At 44.0% G+C, this 22,198-nt stretch overlaps 1 protein-coding gene across 3 annotated transcripts; it reads left to right on the top strand.

Annotated features, from left to right (window-relative positions):
- Positions 1 to 797: 797 nt before the first annotated feature.
- SLC12A9 (solute carrier family 12 member 9) lies at positions 798 to 21,095 on the top strand. 3 transcript variants are annotated; one of them, XM_056817745.1, is made up of 15 exons: positions 798 to 1,117; positions 2,585 to 2,652; positions 3,705 to 3,922; positions 4,418 to 4,552; positions 4,836 to 4,967; positions 6,376 to 6,684; positions 7,338 to 7,445; positions 7,897 to 8,008; positions 8,266 to 8,423; positions 8,599 to 8,681; positions 8,849 to 8,973; positions 9,501 to 9,693; positions 9,906 to 10,080; positions 10,201 to 10,347; positions 19,802 to 21,095. In XM_056817745.1, the coding sequence occupies exons 1-15, from the start codon at positions 869 to 871 to the stop codon at positions 20,671 to 20,673; spliced, it is 3,084 nt and encodes a 1,027-aa protein (XP_056673723.1). In that variant the 5' UTR covers positions 798 to 868; the 3' UTR covers positions 20,674 to 21,095. The 3 variants fall into 3 exon arrangements, with proteins under 3 accessions (XP_056673723.1, XP_056673724.1, XP_007483346.1); XM_007483284.2 differs by lacking the exon at positions 798 to 1,117 and adding an exon at positions 1,973 to 2,281; XM_056817746.1 differs by lacking the exons at positions 4,418 to 4,552; positions 4,836 to 4,967.
- The last annotated feature ends 1,103 nt before the right edge of the window (positions 21,096 to 22,198 follow it).

Here is a 22,198-nt window from a genome sequence, read left to right as displayed (position 1 = left end):
AGAAAGGAATAATATATAAGGAGGTCAGAAAAATAACTTGAGACAAGGTTGCAGAGGTCTGACTGAATGAAAAGCATTCATTAAACACTTTCTATGTGCAAAGTCCACATACATTTATTATGCACGTAGGCACTACTTTTATGGGAATCAGGGAAGGATTCTTGCAGAAAGTGGGATTTTAGCTAAGACCTGAAGGAAGAATGAGAAGCCAGGAGGCAGAGGAGGGGAAAGAGGGAATTTCAGTTATTGGGGACAGCCAGTGAAAATGTATTAAGTAAATATGGAATGTATCCTGCAAAGAATAGATAGAAAAGTGTCCCTATATTACAAAGTATAAAGAAGAGTGACGCATTCAAAAGGTAAAGGTAGGAAGGAGCCCTCATGTGAAGAGCCCTAAAAATCAGGGAATTTTATATTGGATCCTAAATGTAGGTGAAAGGGAGTCAATGGAGTTTATTGAATAAGGTGTATGTAAGGGAGGAGGAGCTGACATGGTCAGACCTGCTCTTTCAGATTTTATTGCTACCACCTTCCCACTCCTGAAATGCATTCATTAATGTATAATCAATAACATTTATTAAGTGCCCTCAAAATTTAGAATGATTTAGCCGGGTCTTCAGAGACCTCAGTAGTCATCACTTTCTCTTAAGCACAACACAGCTACTTAAGTAGATGAGTCAACATGATTCACCCACAGGATCTTTAATTCAAATCCAACGCTCCTTTCACTCCACAGGAGCTGGGGATGTGGCTGTGGGATGGAGCCAGGAAGCTAGAGAATGCAAAACTCACACCGGCCCCTGCTGTCCTAAGAGTAGTACGGCGCCTGGGAGAAACTGAATCAGTGGAGAAGGGTGTGAGACTGAGCATGCGCAGAGCATGGGAAGCTGAACAAGACTGTTCCGCGAACTTGCATAGGAGACGGAAACGACGCTCTGGCCATGGGACTGGTATCCTCTCGTTGTCCGATCGCTCCGGGTCATCCTCTTTTAATTCCACGCCAAGGGCAGCCATCTTTTTTCTCCCAAGTAGCTACAGCGGCCGCCTCTATCACGTGACAAAGGAACACTTTCTCGCCACCTCCTCCCCCCGCTTCCGCTTGTTCTCGATTTTCCGGGTAAAAGACACTCTTTTTGCCTTTGGAGGAGGTGCCTAGGAGATGACATTTCAATGTTATCTTGTTACCAAATTCAATTTTAGCCTCTTTCTAGCCGACCTCCCTCGCAAAGCCTGTTCGTGGGGGAGGGGATGGTACCGGATAATGCACGAGGAGCAATAAATCCCTTCTCCCCACCTGAAACCCTTTCTTGCTTGGAACGCACTCTCTCCCTTGGCCCAACCTTCTGGGTGCCTCGGGCACAATGCTAATACTGCTTCCTCCAAGAAGCCCTCAGTCCCAGGCTTCTTCCTCCTCAAATTATTATCTATGAATGCACTCAGCGGTGTACAGGTTATCTTCCTCTGGGGAGGGAAAAGTGGCTCGAGGGCTGTGACTCCTAGCGCCTATATTAGTCCATACTCAAGATGACACTCATTTATTAAGTGCCTACTGTGTGCCAGGCACTGCGCTTAGCGCTGTAGATGCAAGCACAAAACAAAAAATGGCCGGCGCCCTCCGGCCTCTCTACGTTCTCCGGGGCTGGGAGATAACCCCTGCTTTCTGCCCCAAGTAAAGCCAAGTTAATTCTTGCCCCCGAGAAACTCACGGTCTGAGGGACTGGGGAAGATGCCAGGGGCAAACTTCCTTGTACAAACTAGCTCCAGTCAGTAGCGGATGGAGCGCTTCTGGCGCGGAAAGAAGGACTGAGAGTTTTGCATTCCAAACCCCCCTGGGCTTTCCAAGGCTCATTAACCGTGGCAGCGGCTTTCCCCTGGGGGGTAAACGAGTCAGATAAGGGGGAACTGGTCAGCCCGATTTGGAATCGGCCGGGCTGGGCGCTCGCGCTTCCCCGACACCAGCTGCGCCGCCTCACGTCCACGCGGGAGAATGCATCGTGGGAAAGAGCCCGGGAAGGGGCGGGCGCTTGGAGGACAGGGAAGCCGGGAGGCCCGGAGCCAGAGCCTGGGGCTGGGAATGCGGGGCCGGAGGCGTGGAAGGAAGGACTGAGGTCCCCTGGGGACTCGCCTTCGCAGCATATCCGAATCCCAGGCAGCGCACCCGAAGCTCGAGGCAGCCTTGGGCCAATTACGTTGCAGTTCGTGCCCCCTCCCCTGTGATTGCAAAGCTCAGTGTCTTGGCCTCCTGGCTCCGGAGGAAGCCTAGTCGACCAAGGCAGGGGAGGTAAAAGAAGCCTGCAGTTACCTTCAAGGGGCGGGGACCCAGCTAGACTAGGACCTGCTGGGGGAAATGAGGGAGGGCTAAATCGAGTCTATCACCTAGAACAGGCAAGGACAAGGAAGGGGAATGGAAAGGTTGGTAGGGATGCAGCTGAAGGAAGGAGTGAGGGGATGGAAACCTATAGCACCAATGGGGAAGATGCGGGGGAGATTGGTGATGCTGCAAGTGCGAAAAGGCTGCTGGGATCTCAAGTACCTTTTTTTTTTCTTTCCCTCCTTTCTCCTACCTCCCTGCCCCATCCTCTAGGTTCACCCACATCGCCTGCCACCTACAATATTTAGTGATTCTCGGGACCTGCTTCTTTTAGGGGTTAGGTGAGTGTATGACTCCATTCCCCCAAGCTCCTAGTTGGGATGAGGGTAACTAACTTGCCTTGAGACAATCGACCAAACCATTTTATATAGAGACCAAACCATACCTCTTATATAGAGACCTCTTAACCTACAGTGGGAGGAATGTGAGGGTCAGGAGTTTGAGGGGTATGCATGGACTATAAAGTGTTGAGGTGGTAGGGGCTGATTAGGGAGAGGGGTTGCTGGGAGATGGGTCTGGGGAGCTGCTTCTCTGTGTATTAATGAAGAGAGAGATTAAGGGTAGAACTGGACTCCAGGGATTGTAAAGGGGAGGAGTCTAGTAGATGCATGTGGTTAGGTCCTAGCATGAAAATATGGGGTTATGAAGGTTTGAAGACTGTTAATTTTTTATTTGATATTGTAATTGTAGTATTGTAATCCATTAATGTAGAAAGAGGAAGGAGATATAGGGGAGGGGAGAGATATTGCTGCTTTAGGACTCAGGTGGAGCTGGAAAGGAGAAGGGTTTTCTGCTTGTCATCTTACTTCCTCTTTTGGGCAGCAGCACCCTAGGTCAGCTTCCTTTTCAGAAAAGGGGTGGGGAGGAAAATCTGTGACCTGATGCTAGGATCCTTGTTCCCCTTTGAACTCAGATAAGCTTTCCCTAAACTTTGAACATAGGCTTTAGGAATGGGGACAGTGGTAAAAAGATTAGTCTTTTGGTTTTTGAGGAAGCCTCTCTAGAGCTACCTAGAGTGTGTGTTGTCAAGCTTTCTAAAAACTAGGGAGGGGAGGCTTTCAGGGGAAGATTTGGGATGAATACTTTGCCCTGAACTCTAGATTATTGTTATATGTTCTGTCACCCTCAACCTTCCTGCTAATATGCTCATGATGTTAGAATTCCCGAAAACAGATTTTCAAAAGGTCTTTTGATGGATTGTGGATTGTTTATTGAGAGAGAATTCTCTCTGGAACTGCAGGAGATTGTAGGAGAGGAGTAGCAAATTTTGCCTCATCTTATGCTTTGGGGGATTATTGCCCCTGTCTTCAACCCAGCTTCTATCTCTCTACAGGCCTGTTAACTGTTCACATATCTATCTACCCCCAACCATGGCGAGTGAGAGCTCCCCGCTACTAGCTTACCGGCTCCTTGGGGAAGAAGGAGCTACATTCCTGCCATATGGTATGGGGAGTCCAGGAGGTGGGGCCCTCCGGAAACTCTCCACCTTCCTTGGTGTTGTAGTGCCTACTGTCCTCTCCATGTTCAGCATTGTTGTCTTCATGAGGATAGGTGAGGAGCTGGGGAAAGAGCTAGATATCTAAGATTCAGTGTTTAGAACCCAAGAAGGAAGAGGAGTGTGGTGTCGTGGTTGAATGGGGGGGTGGGTGGGAGTGAGGGAGGTTTCAGAAGTGACCAGTCTCTTGCTGAAGTGAAAACACTGGATTTGGGGTTAGAGGGCCTAACTTTGAATTCTATATCTGTTACTTATTAGCTGGGTGATCTTGTACAAATGACACAGCCCTTTTGGGCCTAAATTTCTTCCTCTACAAAATGACTAGACGGTTTAGATGGGCCATCTTGGGCTAGATGGTTTCTCTGTCTCTCTCTCTTTTTTAAACCTTTACCTTCAGTCTTAGACTCAATGCTGACTATTGGTTCTAAGGCAGAAGAGAGGTAAGGGCTAAGCAATTGGGGTTAAGCGAGTTGCCCAGAGTTGCTTATAAATTAGATGGTCTCTTTCAGGGCCCTAATCTTATTTCCCTTACTTTCCTCCCTACCTGACAGGGTTTGTAGTTGGCCATGCTGGGTTGCTCCAAGCTTTGGCCATGCTGCTGATTGCCTACTTCATCCTGGTGTTGACTGTCCTCTCTGTTTGTGCCATTGCCACCAATGGAGCTGTTCGTGGGGGTGGAGCCTACTGTATCCTCCAATGAGGGCTGAGCAAGGGGTGGGCACTTGTGTCATCCAATGAAGATAAGATGGGGCAGTTGGGAATCAGAGTTTGGGGCTTCATTTTGATATCTGATCAGGGACTGGTTATCTGCTTGAAGGAATAACCTGTATGGACTATATTACTTGGAGTTGGTGGAAGGGTGCTAGCCACTGTATTAAGAGTGAATGCTCTTTGCAACAAGTTACCTACCTCAGTTTCAAGTCTTTATTTTTCTTTAACTTTTGCCTCTCCCTTGCTTCCCTTTCTCAGTCATGATCAGTAGGACATTAGGTCCTGAGTTTGGGGGAAGCATTGGGCTTATGTTCTTCCTGGCCAACGTCTGTGGATGTGCTGTCTCTGTCCTGGGACTGGTGGAAGCAATACTGGATGTCTTTGGGGCTGGTTCGTTTCCCCAATCCCAGGGTCTTCAGAGTGGGGAGGGTTCAGGAAGCTCCAAGGTCTTAGAGAGTCTGAGGTGTTGGGATTATTTTGGGTGGAGGAATGTCCTGGGAAAGGGGTTGATAGCAGCCAATTAATCAATGAGTATTTCTTGAGTATGTATTCAACTATGTGTTCAACCCTGTGCTAGTACTAGCAGGGGGAAAAGATGATGAGAACATGATGCCTGCCTTCATGGAGCTTATGTTGTAGCTGAGGAGAAGGGAGAGATGAAATAAATATGTAATAGGGAACTGGTCATTGAAGGGGCTATTCCTGGGAGTGGTAATGCTCCAAAGTAGAGTACCAGGGACCCCTACTTCTCATGCCTCATAGCAAACTCACTAAACATCTCTATGTTCCTTGAACTGGGCCCAACTGAGCCCTATTATGCTCACAAAAAAATAAAAATAAATCCTGAGTTTTGAGGTACATAGCATGGTTCTACAAGAGGAACACTGGATTTGGAAAGGGAAGACCTGTATTTTAATTCATACTCAGCCACTTACTTCCCAATGTGGTCTTGATCAAATCACTTCCCCTCAGAGACTTGGTTTTCTCCTCTGTGTCATGGAAGAGTTAATGTGCCCTCCCATATCTTAACCCAACTATATTCCTTCTAGGAAGTTGAGAGAGACAAATCAGTGGTTAGAAAAGAATCATAGGTTTAAATCTGGAAGAAGATCTAGTCCAACACCCTTATCTCACAGAAGAAGAAAATGAGACCCCAAAAGAATGAAGTGATTTGTTAGAGATTAGAGTAGCAGAGCTAAGAATTGAATCAAAGTCCTCTGAATCCAAATCCAGAATTCTTTTCTCAGGGCCATGCTACATCTCCAAGGGTTTGTCTAGAATCTAATTCAACTCTAATTTGACAAAATTTTGGTAAATTACTGTTACTTAAAAGAAGAATATCTAAGTTAACTTTAACAGGTTCTTACCATAGGGTCCATGAACTTGTTTATAACTGGTTTCCTTTGTAACCCTATGTATTTTATTCCATACATTTAAGAAGGAGTTTATAGGCTTCACTAAACTTCCAGAGGGGTCCATAATATTAAAGAAATGTCTAAGAACCCTTGGTCTAGATGTTCTCCAAGGTTCCTGACAACTCTAATGTTATTATCTTTTGTAATATTTGTTAAAATTTGCAAAGCATTAAATTTAGAGATGTGGTCCCTGACATGGAACTCAAAGTGTCTGATGACATTCATTAGATTAACTGGAATATTTCAGAGGACCTGTTCTGTCATGATTTAGGGAATACTATACAAGATTTCATGAAGATTTCATACCTCAATTTAGATGGACTTCAAATAGTTTTTTGGAGTGCTACTTCTCTCAAATGACTCCATCCCTATCTCTTTCTCAGATGCATCAGGGCCAGCAGGCATACGAACACTTCCCCAAGGCTATGGCTGGAATCTGCTGTATGGGACCATAGTATTGGGCCTGGTGGGTGGGGTCTGTACTTTGGGAGCAGGCCTCTATGCCCAGGCTTCCTTCCTCACATTCTTGCTGGTTTCTGCCTCCCTGGCCTTGGTCCTGATCAGCTTTGTGGCTGTGGGGCCCCGAGATGTCACTCTTCCTCTCAGGCCAAGCACCAATGGTTCTTCCTTGAACCCCAATGTGGGGCACTTCACTGGCTTCAACAGCAGCACCCTGAAGGCCAACTTAGGCGGTGAGCAGACTCTTGTGACTTAGGTCTCTGAGAAGGGGAAAGGGGAATGGATATCCAGAGCATAGATAATCAAAACTGCAAGATGAGGGTGAGAACAGAGGGAAAGAAGTTCTTGGATTTAGGAGACTGTGAATGCAGGAGCCACAAGTTCTACCATAGTTCAATTTAATTCAGTAAATCATCAAACCTGTCTTATCCTCCTACTCTGCAGCCAGCATTTAGTGGAGTAACATAAGAGAAATATTAAAGAGACTCTCTGCTCTTAAGGGGGTATAGAAATAAGATATATTCAAGGAATAATTAAATAATGAAAGGTAGTTCAGGTGGTAGAGTGAATGGTTTAGGTAAAGACTGCCACTGCAGGCTGGAATGACAGGAGGAAGTGTGGCTTCAGCCTAGTCTTGAAAGCTGGAGAGAAGGCTTTCAGCCAGCTCAGAAGGAAAAAAAAAGGAAGGCATATTAAAACAGGAATGAAAGAACAAAAGGGTATGGCAAACTTATTGGGGAGTATTGTGAAAGGGGGATAACAAGAGCTGGAACATTAGAAGAGAAAGATCAGCATCCTAGCCTTGAGAATTAGGTGAAGGGGAGAGGATGCCTAGGTTCCCAGGAGAGATGGCCATAGTCCTTTACTTCTCTGTGTGCTCTCTCAGCGGGCTATGCCCAGGACTACACCACGGGAGTTACCATGACCTTTGCTAGTGTGTTTGCTGTCCTCTTTAATGGCTGCACAGGCATCATGGCTGGGGCCAACATGTCAGGTAAGTGTTGTTTTTGTCCTCTTCAAAGAAAGTGCAAGTCCAGAGTAGCTGGTGAAGGGTCAAGCAGTGATAAGGAGTTGACTTCATTTCTAGGAGATACCACTTAGGTTCACAAGGCCTGAGATGGGAGCTTAGCTCTGACAGTTCATAACTGGATGACCTCTTCTCTTCTCTACAACATTTTTCAAATGGGAATAATAATACTTGATCTATGTTCCTTACAGGGTTGTTGAAGAAAGTACTATTTATTTATAAATTAGCACTCAGTAAAAGGGCAGTTGTTATTCTCTGGCCCTAATTTTGCTCTCAACTGCATATCACCCTGATTCCTTTGTGTGGTCAGACTTTGTCCCTAGAAAGAAAACCTTTGAGGTTTAATGGGGAGCAGAGACTTCCCCACTCTTGTCATCTTCTATGTCTTCTCTTCCTTTCCAATCCCTCTTTTCCCCAGGGGAGCTGAAAGACCCAAGCCGAGCCATCCCTTTGGGCACCATTATTGCTGTGGCTTATACGTTCTTCATCTACACTCTGCTGTTCTTCTTCTCCAGCTTTACCTGTGACAGGTAGGGGTAGGGAGATGGAATTGGGACCTCAAGCTTTGAGGGTGGAGGTGAGCAAGAAATACTTGGGGATGGACTAGGTACCTAGATTTCTATGGGATGTATAGACTGGGGTTAGAGGAGGAAATCTGAGTCCCAAGAGAAGCAAGATTCAAAAGAGAATAATGGGCACAAGAACATCCCTCTGTGTCACTGATTGGGAAGAGTGAAGACGAGGCATAATCAGATAGCAAATGTCATTTTCATTTCTCTTCCTCAAGAACATTACTACAAGAAGACTATGGCTTCTTCCGAGGCATCAGCCTGTGGCCTCCAATGGTGCTAATTGGGGTGTACGCTGCATCGCTCTCAGCCTCCATGAGCTCACTCATTGGTGCTTCACGAATTCTCCATGCCTTGGCACAGGATGACCTTTTTGGTGGGTTTTCTCTTTTATTCCTTGTCCCCAGTTTTGATGAACAGACATCCCTATATTCAGCTCTCTCATTTTTGAATTCTCCAGGTTGTCCCCGTTACCATTTATTGCTTTTTCTCTCCTTATTCTTTGAAGTTTCCTTGTTTAACATATGCTTGCCCCATCTCTTTACCTGCAGGACTAATTCTGGCTCCAGCAAAAGTCGTGTCCCAGGGCGGCAATCCATGGGGAGCTGTGCTATACTCTTGGTGTCTAGTGCAGGTGAACTGGGAGACTGTCACAGACTTTCTCTTTCTCTCTTTCCCTAAACAGATAGGAAACAGGGTGGGAAGTCAGCTTGGAGGGAAATATGGACCATGTGGATTGGACCAAGGGAAGGGGTTAGCATTTGGATTTGGTGAGGGGACCCAAACACCTTTTCCTTTTAGGTGATGCTCCTGGTTGGGAAGCTCAACACCCTGGCAGCTGTGGTCACAGTGTTCTACCTGGTAGCCTATGCTGCAGTGGATCTTTCATGCCTGAGCCTTGAGTGGGCATCAGCCCCTAACTTCCGGTGAGGGGCATGGTAGCCTTGGGCTTTGGAGGGAACACTGATATCTTAGAAGTCTGGGATTCTGATTTGGAAGAATCAGAGATTTAGGGATGGAAGGGAACTTAGGGGTTACTTAATCCAACTTCCTCATTTTATAGCTGAGGAAATTTAGGTGCAAGGAGATTATATGATTTGTCCAAGGTAGTAGATAGCACAGCTAGATTCAAATTTAATTCTTTTACTCAAAATCCCATGTTCTTTTATCTATCCCACATAGACCTAGAGAAATCAAATGACTTATCAAAGGGAAATGCCTACTACTAAGTGGCACAGCTAGAATTTGAACTCAGGTCTTCTGACTCCCCACTCAATGTTATATCTGCTTTGTCCTGCCTGGGAGTGGGAGAAATAAAGAAAAATTTGGATTTGGGTCCCTAGATATTCCTAAAGGGGGCCCAAAATGAATTAATCTTGCACCTAAGTATACAAAGTAGGGCATCCCATGTTCACCTGTCTTTGTCTTAAGTGGTCTACCTTTCTGTCATTAGCCCCACTTTCAACCTGTTCTCCTGGCATACCTGCTTGTTGGGCATGGCCTCTTGCCTGCTCATGATGTTCCTCATCAGCCCAGGAGCTGCAGGTGGATCTCTGCTGCTTATGGGGCTGCTTTCTGCCCTGCTTACTGCCCGAGGAGGGCCTAGCAGCTGGGGCTACGTCAGTCAAGCCCTGCTGTTCCACCAGGTCAGCAGGGGAAGGGAGTCAAGGAATGGCTGGTTGGGCTTGGAGGGTCCTTCCTCATCCTTGCCCTTAACCCTGGGCCGGAGTTGGTGAGGGGCTTTAGAGGGGTGCCGACCTAGGAGGGACTCGTGTTGGTATCTAATGGGAGGAGGGGAGGGGGTTGGAAGGGTGGTGGGATGAGAGATGCTGTATAATCTTACATCTCTTCTGCTCAGGTCCGAAAGTACCTATTGCGGCTAGACGTGAGGAAGGACCATGTGAAGTTCTGGCGACCCCAGCTGCTGCTTTTGGTGGGAAACCCCCGAGGGGCACTCCCCCTGCTACGGCTGGCCAATCAGCTCAAAAAGGGTGGCCTCTACGTGCTAGGCCATGTCAGCTTGGGAGATCTCGGTGAGGGTTTCCTCTTCTCACAAAGGTCACGTGTACCTCAGTAGTCCCCCCCTCCCCCAAAGAAATGTTCGCAGAAGACCTTGAGGAAGAGGGCACAATTTTCTGATGTTTCCCATTCAGATGCTCTGCCCTTGGACCCTGTGCAGCCCCAGTATGGAGCGTGGTTGAGTCTCATAGATCGTGCTCAAGTGAAGGCTTTTGTGGACCTAACACTTTCACCAACTGTGCGCCAAGGGGCCCAGCACCTGCTGCGCATTTCTGGCCTTGGTGAGATTCTCCTCCCCACATGTTCCCCCACCTTTCCTTGCTTTCACTTTCTCCCGGGCCTACTGATAGTTTCTGTTTCCATTTATGTCTGTCAGAAAATGTTTACAGTATGTCAGCTGTGGATAAGGGCCTGGGCTAGATGCTGTGGGTTGTGGAGATTGTATCTCTTGGTGGAAGTAAGATACACGCACACAACAGATAATTAGTAATACTAGGCAATAGGTGATAAGCCTCAGATGAATGATTGAGATAATAATAGCTCTAGAAATGTGGAGAAAGGAACGAAGTCAACAAACATTTATTAAGCACGTGCTGTGTGCCAGGCACTGAGCTAAGTACTGGGGTTACAGAGAAGGGCAAGATGGATCTGGCTCTCAAGAAGCTTATGGTATTGGGGGGCAGCGTGGGAGGAGGGGCAGGCACTATCCCAAACAAATGTGTATAAACAAGATATATGCAAGGTAAATTGGAGATAATCTCAGAGTATTGATTCTAAGTATTGATTCTAAGATGGAAGGTAAGTGATTTTTTTAAATTAAAAAAAAATTTTTTTTAAAAGCTCTGAGTAAGGGAAATGAAGAACCTTGTACAAAGAATAGCAAGGAGACCAGCATCCCCAGATTGTAAAGTAGGGAAGGTGTAAAGTGTATTCAGACTGGAAAGGTAGGAAGAAAAATAGATTATGAAGGCCTTTAGAAGCCAAACAGAAGATTCTATATTTAATCCTGGAGATATTTGGGAGCCATTGAAGTTCATTAAGTGGTGGTTGGGAGGAGGTTGACATGTTTAGACCTGTCCTTTAAAAATATCCTTTTAATTATCTGAGTGGAGAATGGACTGGAGAGCAACCAGCAGGCTATTTCAGTAATCTAGGAATGATGTGATGAGGGCTTGCACCAGTGAGAAAGGTAGGAGTATATGAGAGATGTTACAAAGATAAATGAATGGGCTTTATGAGAGAGTGTGAGGAATTGAGGATGACACCTGGGTTGCCTAGGTGACTGGGAAGATGGTGGTACTCACAACAGTCACAGGGAAGTAAGAAGAGAGAAGGATTTTGGGGAAAAGATAATTCTGTTTTGGACATAGTTTGTTTAAGTTTTCTTTGGGACATCCAGAAAGAGATATCTGGTAGGCAGTTAGAGATGTGAGTCTAGAGGTGAACAGAAAGGTTAGAGCCAAGAAAGGTAGATCTGAGAATCTTTGGACATAATTGAATCCATGTGAGCTGAGGAAATCAAGTGAAATAGTATAGGGGGAGAATAGAAGAAGATATAGGACAAAGCCTTGTAGTACACTCACAATTAGTGGCTGGATGAAGATCCAAGAGTCTGAGAAAGAGCAGTCAGATGGGTAGGAAGAGAAACAGGAGTAAGTAGTGTCCCAAAAACCTAGAAAAAGGGGCAGCTAGGTGACTTGGGATATTAGGAGCCAGGTCTAGGAACTGGCAGTCCAAGGTTCAAATGTGACCTCAGACACTTCCTAGCTGTATGATCCTGGGCATATTGCCTAGTCCTTACCACTCTTATGCCTACATAGTATTGATTCTAAGATGGAAGGTAAGAGTTAAAAAAAAAAAGAAAGAAAACCTAGAGAAGAGAGTAAAGAGAAGTAAAGAAAGTAAAAAGAGAAACCTAGCTAGAAAGAAAGCAAAAAAGAAATGGAAGCAAAAGAAAAAAGAAGAGTAATGATGAAAAAGAGAAGAGAGGAAAGGAAAACAGTGATTGACTTGTTTCCCTTGACAATGGCTGTAGAGAAATCAAGAAAGATAAGGCCATTATTAAATTTGGCAATTAAGACATCATTGGCAACTTTATTACTTTTTTCCTATTTATTCATTACACATTACATCTAATAACAAATTTCCACATAAATTTTCCGAAGTTATGTAATCCAAATTGTCTCCCTCCCTTCTTCCTTCCCCCTTCCCAGAGCTGGCAAGCAATTCAATCTGGGTTATACATGAATTATCAAGCAAAACCCATTTCCATATTATTCATTTTTGTAAGTGAATAATCTTATAAAACCAAAACCCCAAAACATATATTCAAAGAAACAGGTCATAAATAATATGCCTTCATCTGCATTCCTACTCCAATACTTCTTTCTTTAAAGGTGGATAGCATTCTTTGTCATAAGTCCCTCAGAATTGTTTTGGATCATGGTATTGCTGATAGTAGCAAAATCTATCACAGTTGCTCATTCCAAAATATTGCTGTTACTAAGTACAATGTTTTCATGTTTCTGCTTATTTCACTCTGCATCAGCCCATCATCCTGTTTGTTCATCATTCCTTGCAGCACAATAGTATTTCATCACCATCATATATCACAATCTGTTCAGCCATTCCCCAACTGAGGGGCATCCCTTTAGTTTCCAGTTCTTTGCCACCATAAAAAGAGCAAATATAAATATTTTTGTGTGGGGTGTTCCTTAAGGATATCCCTGACCAGCAGGGTCCCACAAGGGAAGGGGCTCACCTTTGTGATGGGACTGAGGAGAGATAGGAACCGAGAACCAGGGTGAAGAATGACAGACACGGACAAGTCAGTGTTTAAATAGGGCAGGCAACCCCTATGGTATCTCCTCAGAAGGAAAATATGAGGATCAGTGGAATACGAGGTAGAGGAGGAGATTAGGGTAAAGAATGCAAGCCGACAGGGGCTGGAGCCTCTGGAGGAAGAGATTCAGAAAGGAGAGAGAAAGAGGGAGATAGGATTAAGGAGCAGATCTCCAGGAAGGGGGAGAGGAAGTCCCAGAGAGCTTCATGGGCTCCGCCTTCTGCTTTTATTGCTGAGTGGGTGGGGAGGTGTTTCCAAGTAGTGGTGATTACATCAGAGAGTGTAAACAATCATGATTGGGTAGAGGTAGAGGGAACACCTTTGGGCGTGTAGATTACACCCCCAGCTTTCTCAAGAGAGTACTCCACACATGTTAATGAGTTTGTCCTAGCCAAGGGCCGCATGGCCAGTTCAAGGTTACATTCACAAGCCTCATTGGTATGACCTTATGCTTGGAGACACAGTAATCATACAGTCATTTATATTTCATAGATGTGAATATGCTTGGAATGCTACATTTTTGTACAAGCAGGTCCTTTCCCATCTTTTTATCTCTTTGGGATATAGACCTAGTAGTGGTATTACTGGCCCAAAGGGTATACATTGTTTTTATAGCCTTTGGGGCATAATTCCACATCCCTCTCCAGAATGGTCAGATCAGTTCACAACCCCACCAGCAATGCATTAGTGTCCCAATTTTGCCACAGCCCCTCCAATATTTATTATTTTCCTTTACTGTCATATTGACCAAATTAATAGGTATGAGATAGTACTTTGGAGTAGTTTTAATTTATATTTCTTTTTTTTTTTAAACCCTTACCTTCTGTCTTGGAGTCAATACTGTGTATTGGCTCCAAGGCAGAAGAGTGGTAAGGGCTAGGCAATGGGGGTCAAGTGACTTGCCCAGGGTCACACAGCTGGGAAGTGTCTGAGGTCAGATTTGAACCTAGGACCTCCCGTCTCTAGGACTGGTTCTCAATCCACTGTGCTACCCAGCTGCCCCCTTAATTTATATTTTCTTTAGTCAAGAGTGATTTAGAACTTTTTTCATATGATTACTTTTTTTTTTATTTTTAATTTTATTTAATTTATTAATTAAGAAAAATTTTCCAGTGTGTGATTCATGTTCTTTCCCTCCTCTCCTCCAAACCCTCTCCTGTAGCCAATGCTCAATTCCACTGGGTTTTACATGTATCATTGATATTTGCACTAGAGTGATTGTTTAGAGCCTATATCCCCAATCATATCCCCATCAACCCATGTGATCAAGCAGTTGTTTTTCTTTGTTTCTACTCCCACAGTTCTTCCTCTGGATGTGGATAGCATCCCTTCTCATAAGTCCCTCAGAATTGTCCTGGTTCATGGCATTGCTACTAGTAGAGAAGTCTACTACATTTGATTGTGCCACAGTATATCTTTCTCTGTGTATAAGGTTCTCCTGGTTCTGCTCCTCTCACTCTGCATCAATTCCTGGAGGTTGTTCCAGTTCACATGGAATTCCTCTAGTTCATTATTCCTTTTAGCACAATAGCATTCCATCACCAACAACTACTACAATTTGTTCAGCCATTCCCCAGTCGAAGGGATTCCCTCATTTTCCAATTTTTTGCCATCACAAAGAGCGCAACTATAAATATTTTTGTACACATCTTTTTCCTTATTATCTCTTTGGGGTATAAACCCAGCAGTGGTATGACTGGATCAAAGGGCAGGCAGTCTTTTAAAGCTCTTTGGGCATAGTTCCAAATTGCCATCTAGAATAGTTGGTACAATTCCACCAGTAATGCATTAGTGTCCCTATTTTGCCACATCTGTTCCAACATTTATTATCTTCCTTTGCTGTCTGATGTTAGCCAATCATCTAGGTGTGAGGTGGTACTTCAGAGTTGTTTTGATTTGCATTTCTCTAATTATAAGAAATTCAGAACACTTTTTCATGTGCTTATTAAGATAGCTTTGATTTCTTTATCTGAAAATTGCCTATTCATATCCCTTGCCCATTTATCAATTCCTCCTTCACTTCTATCTTGCATGAAGAGGTGACCCTTCTTCTCACCATAGCAGCCCCCTTATATACACAAGTGATCCCATTCCATCTTCTCCAACAGACTGTCTTCTTGGGTACCGCTTCATTTTCTTATTTCTTTTTTTTAAAACCCTTACCTTCCTTCTTGGAATCTATACAGTGTATTGGTGGTAAGAGCTAGGCAATGGGGGTTAAGTGACTTGCCCAGGGTCACACAGCTAGGAAGTGTCTGAGACCAGATTTGAACCAATGACCTCCTGTCTCTACACCTGGCTCTCCCTGAGCCACCCAGATGCTCCCAACCCTTATTTTCTTATTAATCTTCAATCTCTCCCTATCTATTAGTTGCTTCCTTGCTGACTACAAACATGCCCAAATCTCTCCTACCTCAAAAACCTCACTTGACCCATCCCTATTAATTATCATCCCATTTTGCACCTTCCTTTTGTGACTAAACTCTCTGAAAAGAGTTTCTACAGTTGATGCCTCCACTACCTCTCTTCTTACTTGTTTATCTCTGCAGTTTGGCTTCTGACCTCATTATTGAAGGATCTGGAAATGTTTGGCTTGGAAAACAAAAGACCTGAGAGGGAACATGATAACTATCTCCCTCCTATAGGCTCTTTTGTGGAATAAGGACTAGACTGGTTCTGCTTTTCCCCATGAGAAAACCAGTAGACTATAAACTCTTTGAGGATAGGAGCTATTTTGTTTTTCTCCTTACAATCATAATTCCTTCTAGTAAGCTAAAAGTTGTGGAGAAGCAGAATTAGGTTCTGTTACATGGGAATCACTTTAAAAGACTGATATATATTAATTTAAGGTCGCCAAGGAATCAGCTATGTAATTCCTAAATGAAAAACTCAAGTCAGCCGTCAGCCTTTTTTGGAGTTTAGTTACAATAGGAGTAAGAAAGGAATTAGAGATAGAGAGAGAGAAAAAGGGAGAGAAGGGAATAGGGCTTAAATACCCCTTCTGTTTAGGCTGGGCCAAAAGGCCCAAGCTCTTAGATAGCTGGGGCAAAGAAAAGAGATCAGTCCCTATTACTCACGTGTCCAAAATGGAGAAACAGTCTCAGAGGCCCCCACCTTCAGCTTCCTTCAGAGCAAGCCTTCTCAGAGTCCACCGCAATCACCCCGACCAAAACTCCTCCACCTCTCCCCCTGGAGTCTTCAGACCCCCTATCTTTAAGGAAACCCTTCAAGTTCCTCCCCTCAGTTCTCCCATCTACCAATCATTGTCCATCAATTTCCCTGTGCCAATGGAGGCTCTAGCTTAACCCAGGACCGCCCAGAGGTTTCTGGCTTTTGCACATGTCTGTTGAAGGTCATATTTTCAAATGATTAAATCTTTACTCCTTTGCTACAGCCCTTTCTAAATCCTGTTAACTTGAGTATGGTAGAGATTGGAATAATTAAATTTTGATCTAGGCTGCAGCCCTTACTCAATCCTATTAGGACTGAATAGGGTGGAGATTTATTCCAAGTATCTCCATTGTATCAATTCTAAAATCAATCAAGACTCAAAGAAATTCCTGTTCTATGCTTAAGCATAGGTCAAAGTCCTTTCCATTGTTCAGCAAAGGGTTTCTGTCCTAAAGTAATCTTAAGAAGGGAAGAGGAGGAACCTCCCATGCCAATGAGGTTCCCATTCCAATAGACTATCAGTAAGAAATTTTCCAAGTATGAAATATCCCAATGGTGAAATTTCCAACATTTATAAGTCTAAGGAAATTTGAGGTTTACAGTTCAGTGTACAAAGAAACTTTTAAACCCTTTCCTTCTGTCTTAGAATCAATACCAAATATTGGTTCCAAGGTAGAAAAGTGATAAGGGCTAGGCAATTGGAGTTAAATGACTTGCTAAATGTCCAGATTTGAACACTAGGTCTGGTTCTCTATCCATTGAGCTACCTAGTTGCCCCACAAAGAAGTTTTTTAGTAGAGCCACCTAAGAATGGAATGAGCTTTTTGGGGAGGTTGTAGGTCCTGCCCCAAGGCCTTCAAGAAAAAACTGGATTTGCCTCCTGTCTGGGCTATTATAGAAGAGATTTTTCATTCAGATATGGTTAGACTCTACGATCTCTTCCATTTCTGAAAGTTTGTGCTCTCAACATAACCTTCGTGAAATCAGAGTTTTTTTGGGGGGGGTGGGTGGGTGTCTTGGAATGGGGTATAAGTCAACAAATAAATCTATTAGAATCTTACGTTTTCTACACCTTTACATTATTTGTGTAATGAAGATGTAATCTGTCAAAGTTATTTGCTTGCATATTTTCTTCTCATATTTTCATCAAGGAAAGGATCTCTTTAGAGGTTTTCAAGCAAAAAAAAAAAAGATAATGTGGATTAGTAGTTGCTAATGTCCTTAATTGTGTTTGAGTAGTATAAATACCATCTGGGGATATTTTTCCTATTTTCTATTTTTTCTGTTATCTTAAACTCTTTGACTTTGTGAAAACTAGTCCCTTGGTGTCTGTAAGATTTTATTGATATTCTGGTAGTTGTTGTCATCACAAGGCAGAGAAAGATAGAATGATAACAGATTGTGACCAGATAAGAGAAAGTCAGTTATTAAACATGAAATTAGGATATTTGTGTCTGATTATCAAGAGTATGACTGTGTATAACAACAGTTGATGGGAGAAAGTGTGGGTCATGGGAAATGAGCAAGTTGAGGAACTATAGGTAAGAGGGCTAGAGGAAATAGTAATATGTACATTCAAGTCCACTACTATGAGAGAAGGATTTTGGGAAGAAAGACTTGGAACCAGACAGTGAACTCATTGAAGAAAGGAAGAAAGAGTCCTAGAAGTTAACAGACTATTGTCTACCAGAATTTCAGTTGGGTGATATATAAGGGTTGAGTGAATTTCAGAGGAGACGTTACTGAGTAATGGAGGAAGAGGGCGAGAGAGCCTGGGAATGGTACTGGAGAGCAATCCAACTGTGACCAGTCAGTTGAGAGGCATAAGTGAAAGTTCAACAAGTTCTAGAAAGGAAAGCCAAGGATGCTGTCCTCAGGGGAAAGCCAGATCTCTGTAAGAGCCAGAAGATGTAGGAAAGGAAAACATTTAAGACCCTGTGAAGCACTTATTCCAAAGGGCCCAATGGGCAGGTAGCTTTAGAGCGAGACGGGTGGGTTTGGATTGAGGAGGATGGAATAAGAGAATGGCTAGTGAAGGATAGAAAATAGGATTTGTGTAATGATAGCTGTTATGTTTAGAGTCACTGGAATGGGGATGCTGAGGGTTTGTTGATCATTGCCAAATGAGTTCAGGAGAGTTATTAACAACATTAGCAGCTTGGTCTGAGTGTGTCTTCTTAGGGCATTTGACAATTCAAGTGAGGGGACCAGTGAAAAGTACTGATAGAATAGTGTTTCTCTCCTGTCTCTGCAGGCAGGCCAGATTAGGAGGTAGTTGGAGGGAGCAGGAAGAAATGGCATCTGTCCTCTGTACGCAGAAAGGGTCCCTTGTAGGCAAGTGGGAAGAGGCCATCCCTGGGGACTGGCACACAGTGAGGGAATGGCATCTGCCTGATCCCCTGATGGCAGGAAGAAAGGCCAGGTCAGGAGACGGGAAGTATGCCATTCCATCGAATGGCATCTCTCTGATCCCAAGAGGGGAGCTCACAGCATCTTAGCTCAAGCTGACTCTTTAAAACAGCCCTGCCATGATGCCAAAGCAGCTACAAAGCCTCTTTGGTTTTCTCTCAGTACCCAGCAGAAAACAAGTACTTTGGAAAGCTTTTCCTTTCTCCACCTCGAGGTGGCACCAGAGAGCAATGGCTGTTTCTGGAGTTCTTGGCCTATTAAGTCAATTCTTTCTGGTACCATCAAGGGCCCCTAAGCCTTCTTTTAACTGCCCTACCTCTGACAGAATAGCTTTTAAGGTCTTTTTCTGTGTCTTCTCAGGTTCCTTTTCTCTCGATGCTATCTGTTCAATAGCATAAATAACTCACATTGACTTACTCTTTTCTTAAGAAGTCACAACTCCTCCAGTTTTTCTTATCAAATTGATGATCTCTTAAAAAAATATATCATGCCTCCTCCATAGAAGGAGGATGTCTCATCTTCTTGGTTTTGCTCTTTTTGGTCATAAAATACGTAGGCACAAATTAGCCTTCCTTCCTACCCACCCTCCAGAGGCTTACAGCATGACTTCCTCACTTGAATCAGCCAGCCAGAAAAGAGAGAACAAATTGCCCCCTTAAGAGTCTTTTGTCTGCCTCTCAGTTCTAGTTCAGTAGCTAACAAAAAAAAATCATTTTGCCCACCAGCACCCCGGTAAGGGATGAATTGAATCCTCAGGTCTTCCTGGTTCTAAGAGTCTTCTACCCAAAATGATAGAATGAATACCTCTCCTGAATAAGTGCCCCTTAAAATAAGATTTATTATTGCCTTTAGGTAAAAAGGGTTAAAAAATTTGGATGTATTGGCACACTGCTTTTAAACTGTGGTCCAGTGCCAGGACTGTGTTCAAAGACTTTCCAGCTAAGTAGAACTTGTCAGAACTTGTGCTTTACAGGCACAGCCTTTGAGAACCCAAGATTACCATTTTAGTTTTGTAATTACTTCCTTTCGTGTATTATGTTTGCTTATTAAATTAGGGCCCATCCATGGTGGGATTTCAGTTATTGGGTATAGGCAACTGAGGTAATACATTTGGCAGCCCTTTACAGGTTTTCAAAGATGTAATGGGGCATGAGGGTGAACATATTGAATGATCTGCAGGTTACAAAGCAACCTATAAGTCAGTGTCCACTAAATGCATCCTAAGAAATGAAACACTAAAAATCTTTGAAGGAATTTGTCTGATTTTTGTGCATTTTTTTCTTACCTTTCCTGCTCTGTCTTCCTCTCTCCAGGTGGCATGAAGCCCAACACATTGGTCCTAGGATTCTATGATGATGCACCACCTCAGGACCACTTCCTAACAGACCCAGCCTTCTCAGAGCCAGTGGAGGGAGGGGGGCCTGCCCTGGACTCCTTGTTCCCACCACCACGAGCCCCTGGAAGTCCTCGGGCACTCACCCCTCATGACTATGTGGCCACAGTGGTGGATGCCCTGAAGATGAATAAGAATGTTGTGCTAGCTCGAGAGTGTGGTGCATTGCCACCTGAAAGGCTAAGCCGGAGCTCTGGGAGTTCCTCCCAGTCTCACCATGTGGATGTGTGGCCCCTTAACTTGTTGCGGCCCAAAGGGAGCCCTGGTTATGTGGATGTCTGTGGCCTCTTCCTCTTGCAGATGGCAACTATCCTGAGCATGGTCCCTGCATGGCAAAGTGCCAAGCTCCGAATTTTCCTGTGTTTGGGACCTCAGGAAGCTCCTGGAACTGGTGAGGAAAGGCTTCGGGTACTGCTGAGTCAGCTTCGGATCCGGGCAGAAGTGCAGGAGGTGGCCTGGAGTGAAGGAGCTAGAATAGATGAGGGAGAAGATGAGGAAAACTTTGTGAATGGGAATCGTGGAGATGCTGAGGTTGATGCACTAGCCATTAGTGCCAATGCCCTGGTTCGGGCACAGCAAGCCAATGACAGGGGTGAGGGTCCAGGAGGGCCAGAAGGAGATCATAGGAGAGAGGGGCCAAGTACAGCCCTGACCTTCCTCTACCTGCCCCGGCCGCCTGCTGACCCTGCTCGCTACCCCCGCTACTTAGCTCTGTTGGAGATGCTGAGCCAGGGCCTGGGCCCAACATTGCTCATCCATGGGGTCACTCCAGTCACCTGCACTGATATTTGACTTTCCTCATCTTCCTTAGAAGGAACTGAGAAGGGAATGGTTAGGTCTACTTGCCCATCTCAATCATGTGGTCTCTGAGATTCAAAGAAGAGTTTAATTTGCGTTTGCCCCTAGGGCTAAAATCCCAGTAAGGATATTAAATGGATCATTTTTAAGGGGCTTAACTTCTGTCTCCAGTGTGGGAAGGGCCCCCTTTAAATTATGAACGTGTATGGAAGGGGACATAGCTTCCCCACTTCAAATCCACTTTCCTTTCACTTCACTGGTGCCTTGTTAGGAGGGGCAGGTTCTCCTCACCTTGGGCTTCTCTTCTTTAGCCTACCTCACCCTGACCCCTTATTTCTGACACTCACTAGCCTCTCAAGGCTTTTTATATTTTAAACTTTCATGCTTACCATGAATAAAAGACCAACACATTATAAGGACTGTCTGACTGTTGCATGGTGAAAGTGGGAGAAAAGAGGTATTAGGTTTGGGTATTCCTGACTTTTAACTGATAAGTAATTAAAAATTGGGGTTAGGGAGTAAGGAAATGGTGGTTGGAAAGTAGGTAAGTCTGGATATTTCTCCAGTCAGCCCTGAGATGAATAGAAGGACCCCGGCAATCCTGAGGAAACCCTAATCACAGTTCAGAATGGTTGTATTACCATAGTAAAACTAGCCAACACAAACTAGCAAATGTGGAAAGCTGAGTGTAGATCAGCCAATTTTTGGCTTTGGGTTGGTCTTGTGTGATACTAAAGCCATGCTCAGACTTAGGAGAAATGCACTAGGCACAGACATCTGCCCAAAACTCTTGGTAGGACACCAGCAGAAGGGGGAAGAACCCAACTTAGAAGCATCCCCATACTCTCTTGAGGTAGGAATTTAGTCACTAATCATATTCAGAACAAGGCAAGCCTTGTCCAATGCCATTCTTGGCCCAAGCAAAGCTTGATCCAAGTATATAATTTCCACCCATAACCCACTAACTGACACATTAAAACTAATGAGATAAGCAAACCAAGGAAAACTATATCTTAAGGAAACACTTTGAGAACTCTCAAGTGATAAATCTTGAGGAGGATTGTGACCCACAGAAAATCCAGGAAAAAATTGCCCTGACTACAATGATGACAAGAGTACCTAAGGAGAAATTAAAAGAAGAGGAAGGAAAAAAAAAGATAAGAAATGGAATATCTAGGAGGAAAAGAATGACAAGGAAAATTGCTACCTTAGAACAGGAGAAAACTGCATTCAAGAGTAAAAAATGAAATTAGAATGGGTTAGTCTGAAAACATATGACTCAAGAATCAATATTAAAATAAGATTAAAAAGAAAAAAAACAAGAAAATATAAGAAATATTTTAAAAACAACTGCCCTGGAACACAGATCAAGGAAAGATGATCTAAAAATTATCAGACTGTCTGAAGTTCTTTATCAAGCAAAAAAATCTGTATACCATATTTCAAGAAGTTAAAAATAAAAACTGCCAAGAGCTCTTAGGACAAGGGATAAAAAAGAGAGAGAGAGAGAACCCATCTG

This window comes from Monodelphis domestica, chromosome 2 (assembly GCF_027887165.1).
Source record: "Monodelphis domestica isolate mMonDom1 chromosome 2, mMonDom1.pri, whole genome shotgun sequence".
Lineage (NCBI taxonomy): Eukaryota > Metazoa > Chordata > Mammalia > Didelphimorphia > Didelphidae > Monodelphis > Monodelphis domestica.
This window is presented reverse-complemented; position numbering and strand designations above follow the sequence as displayed.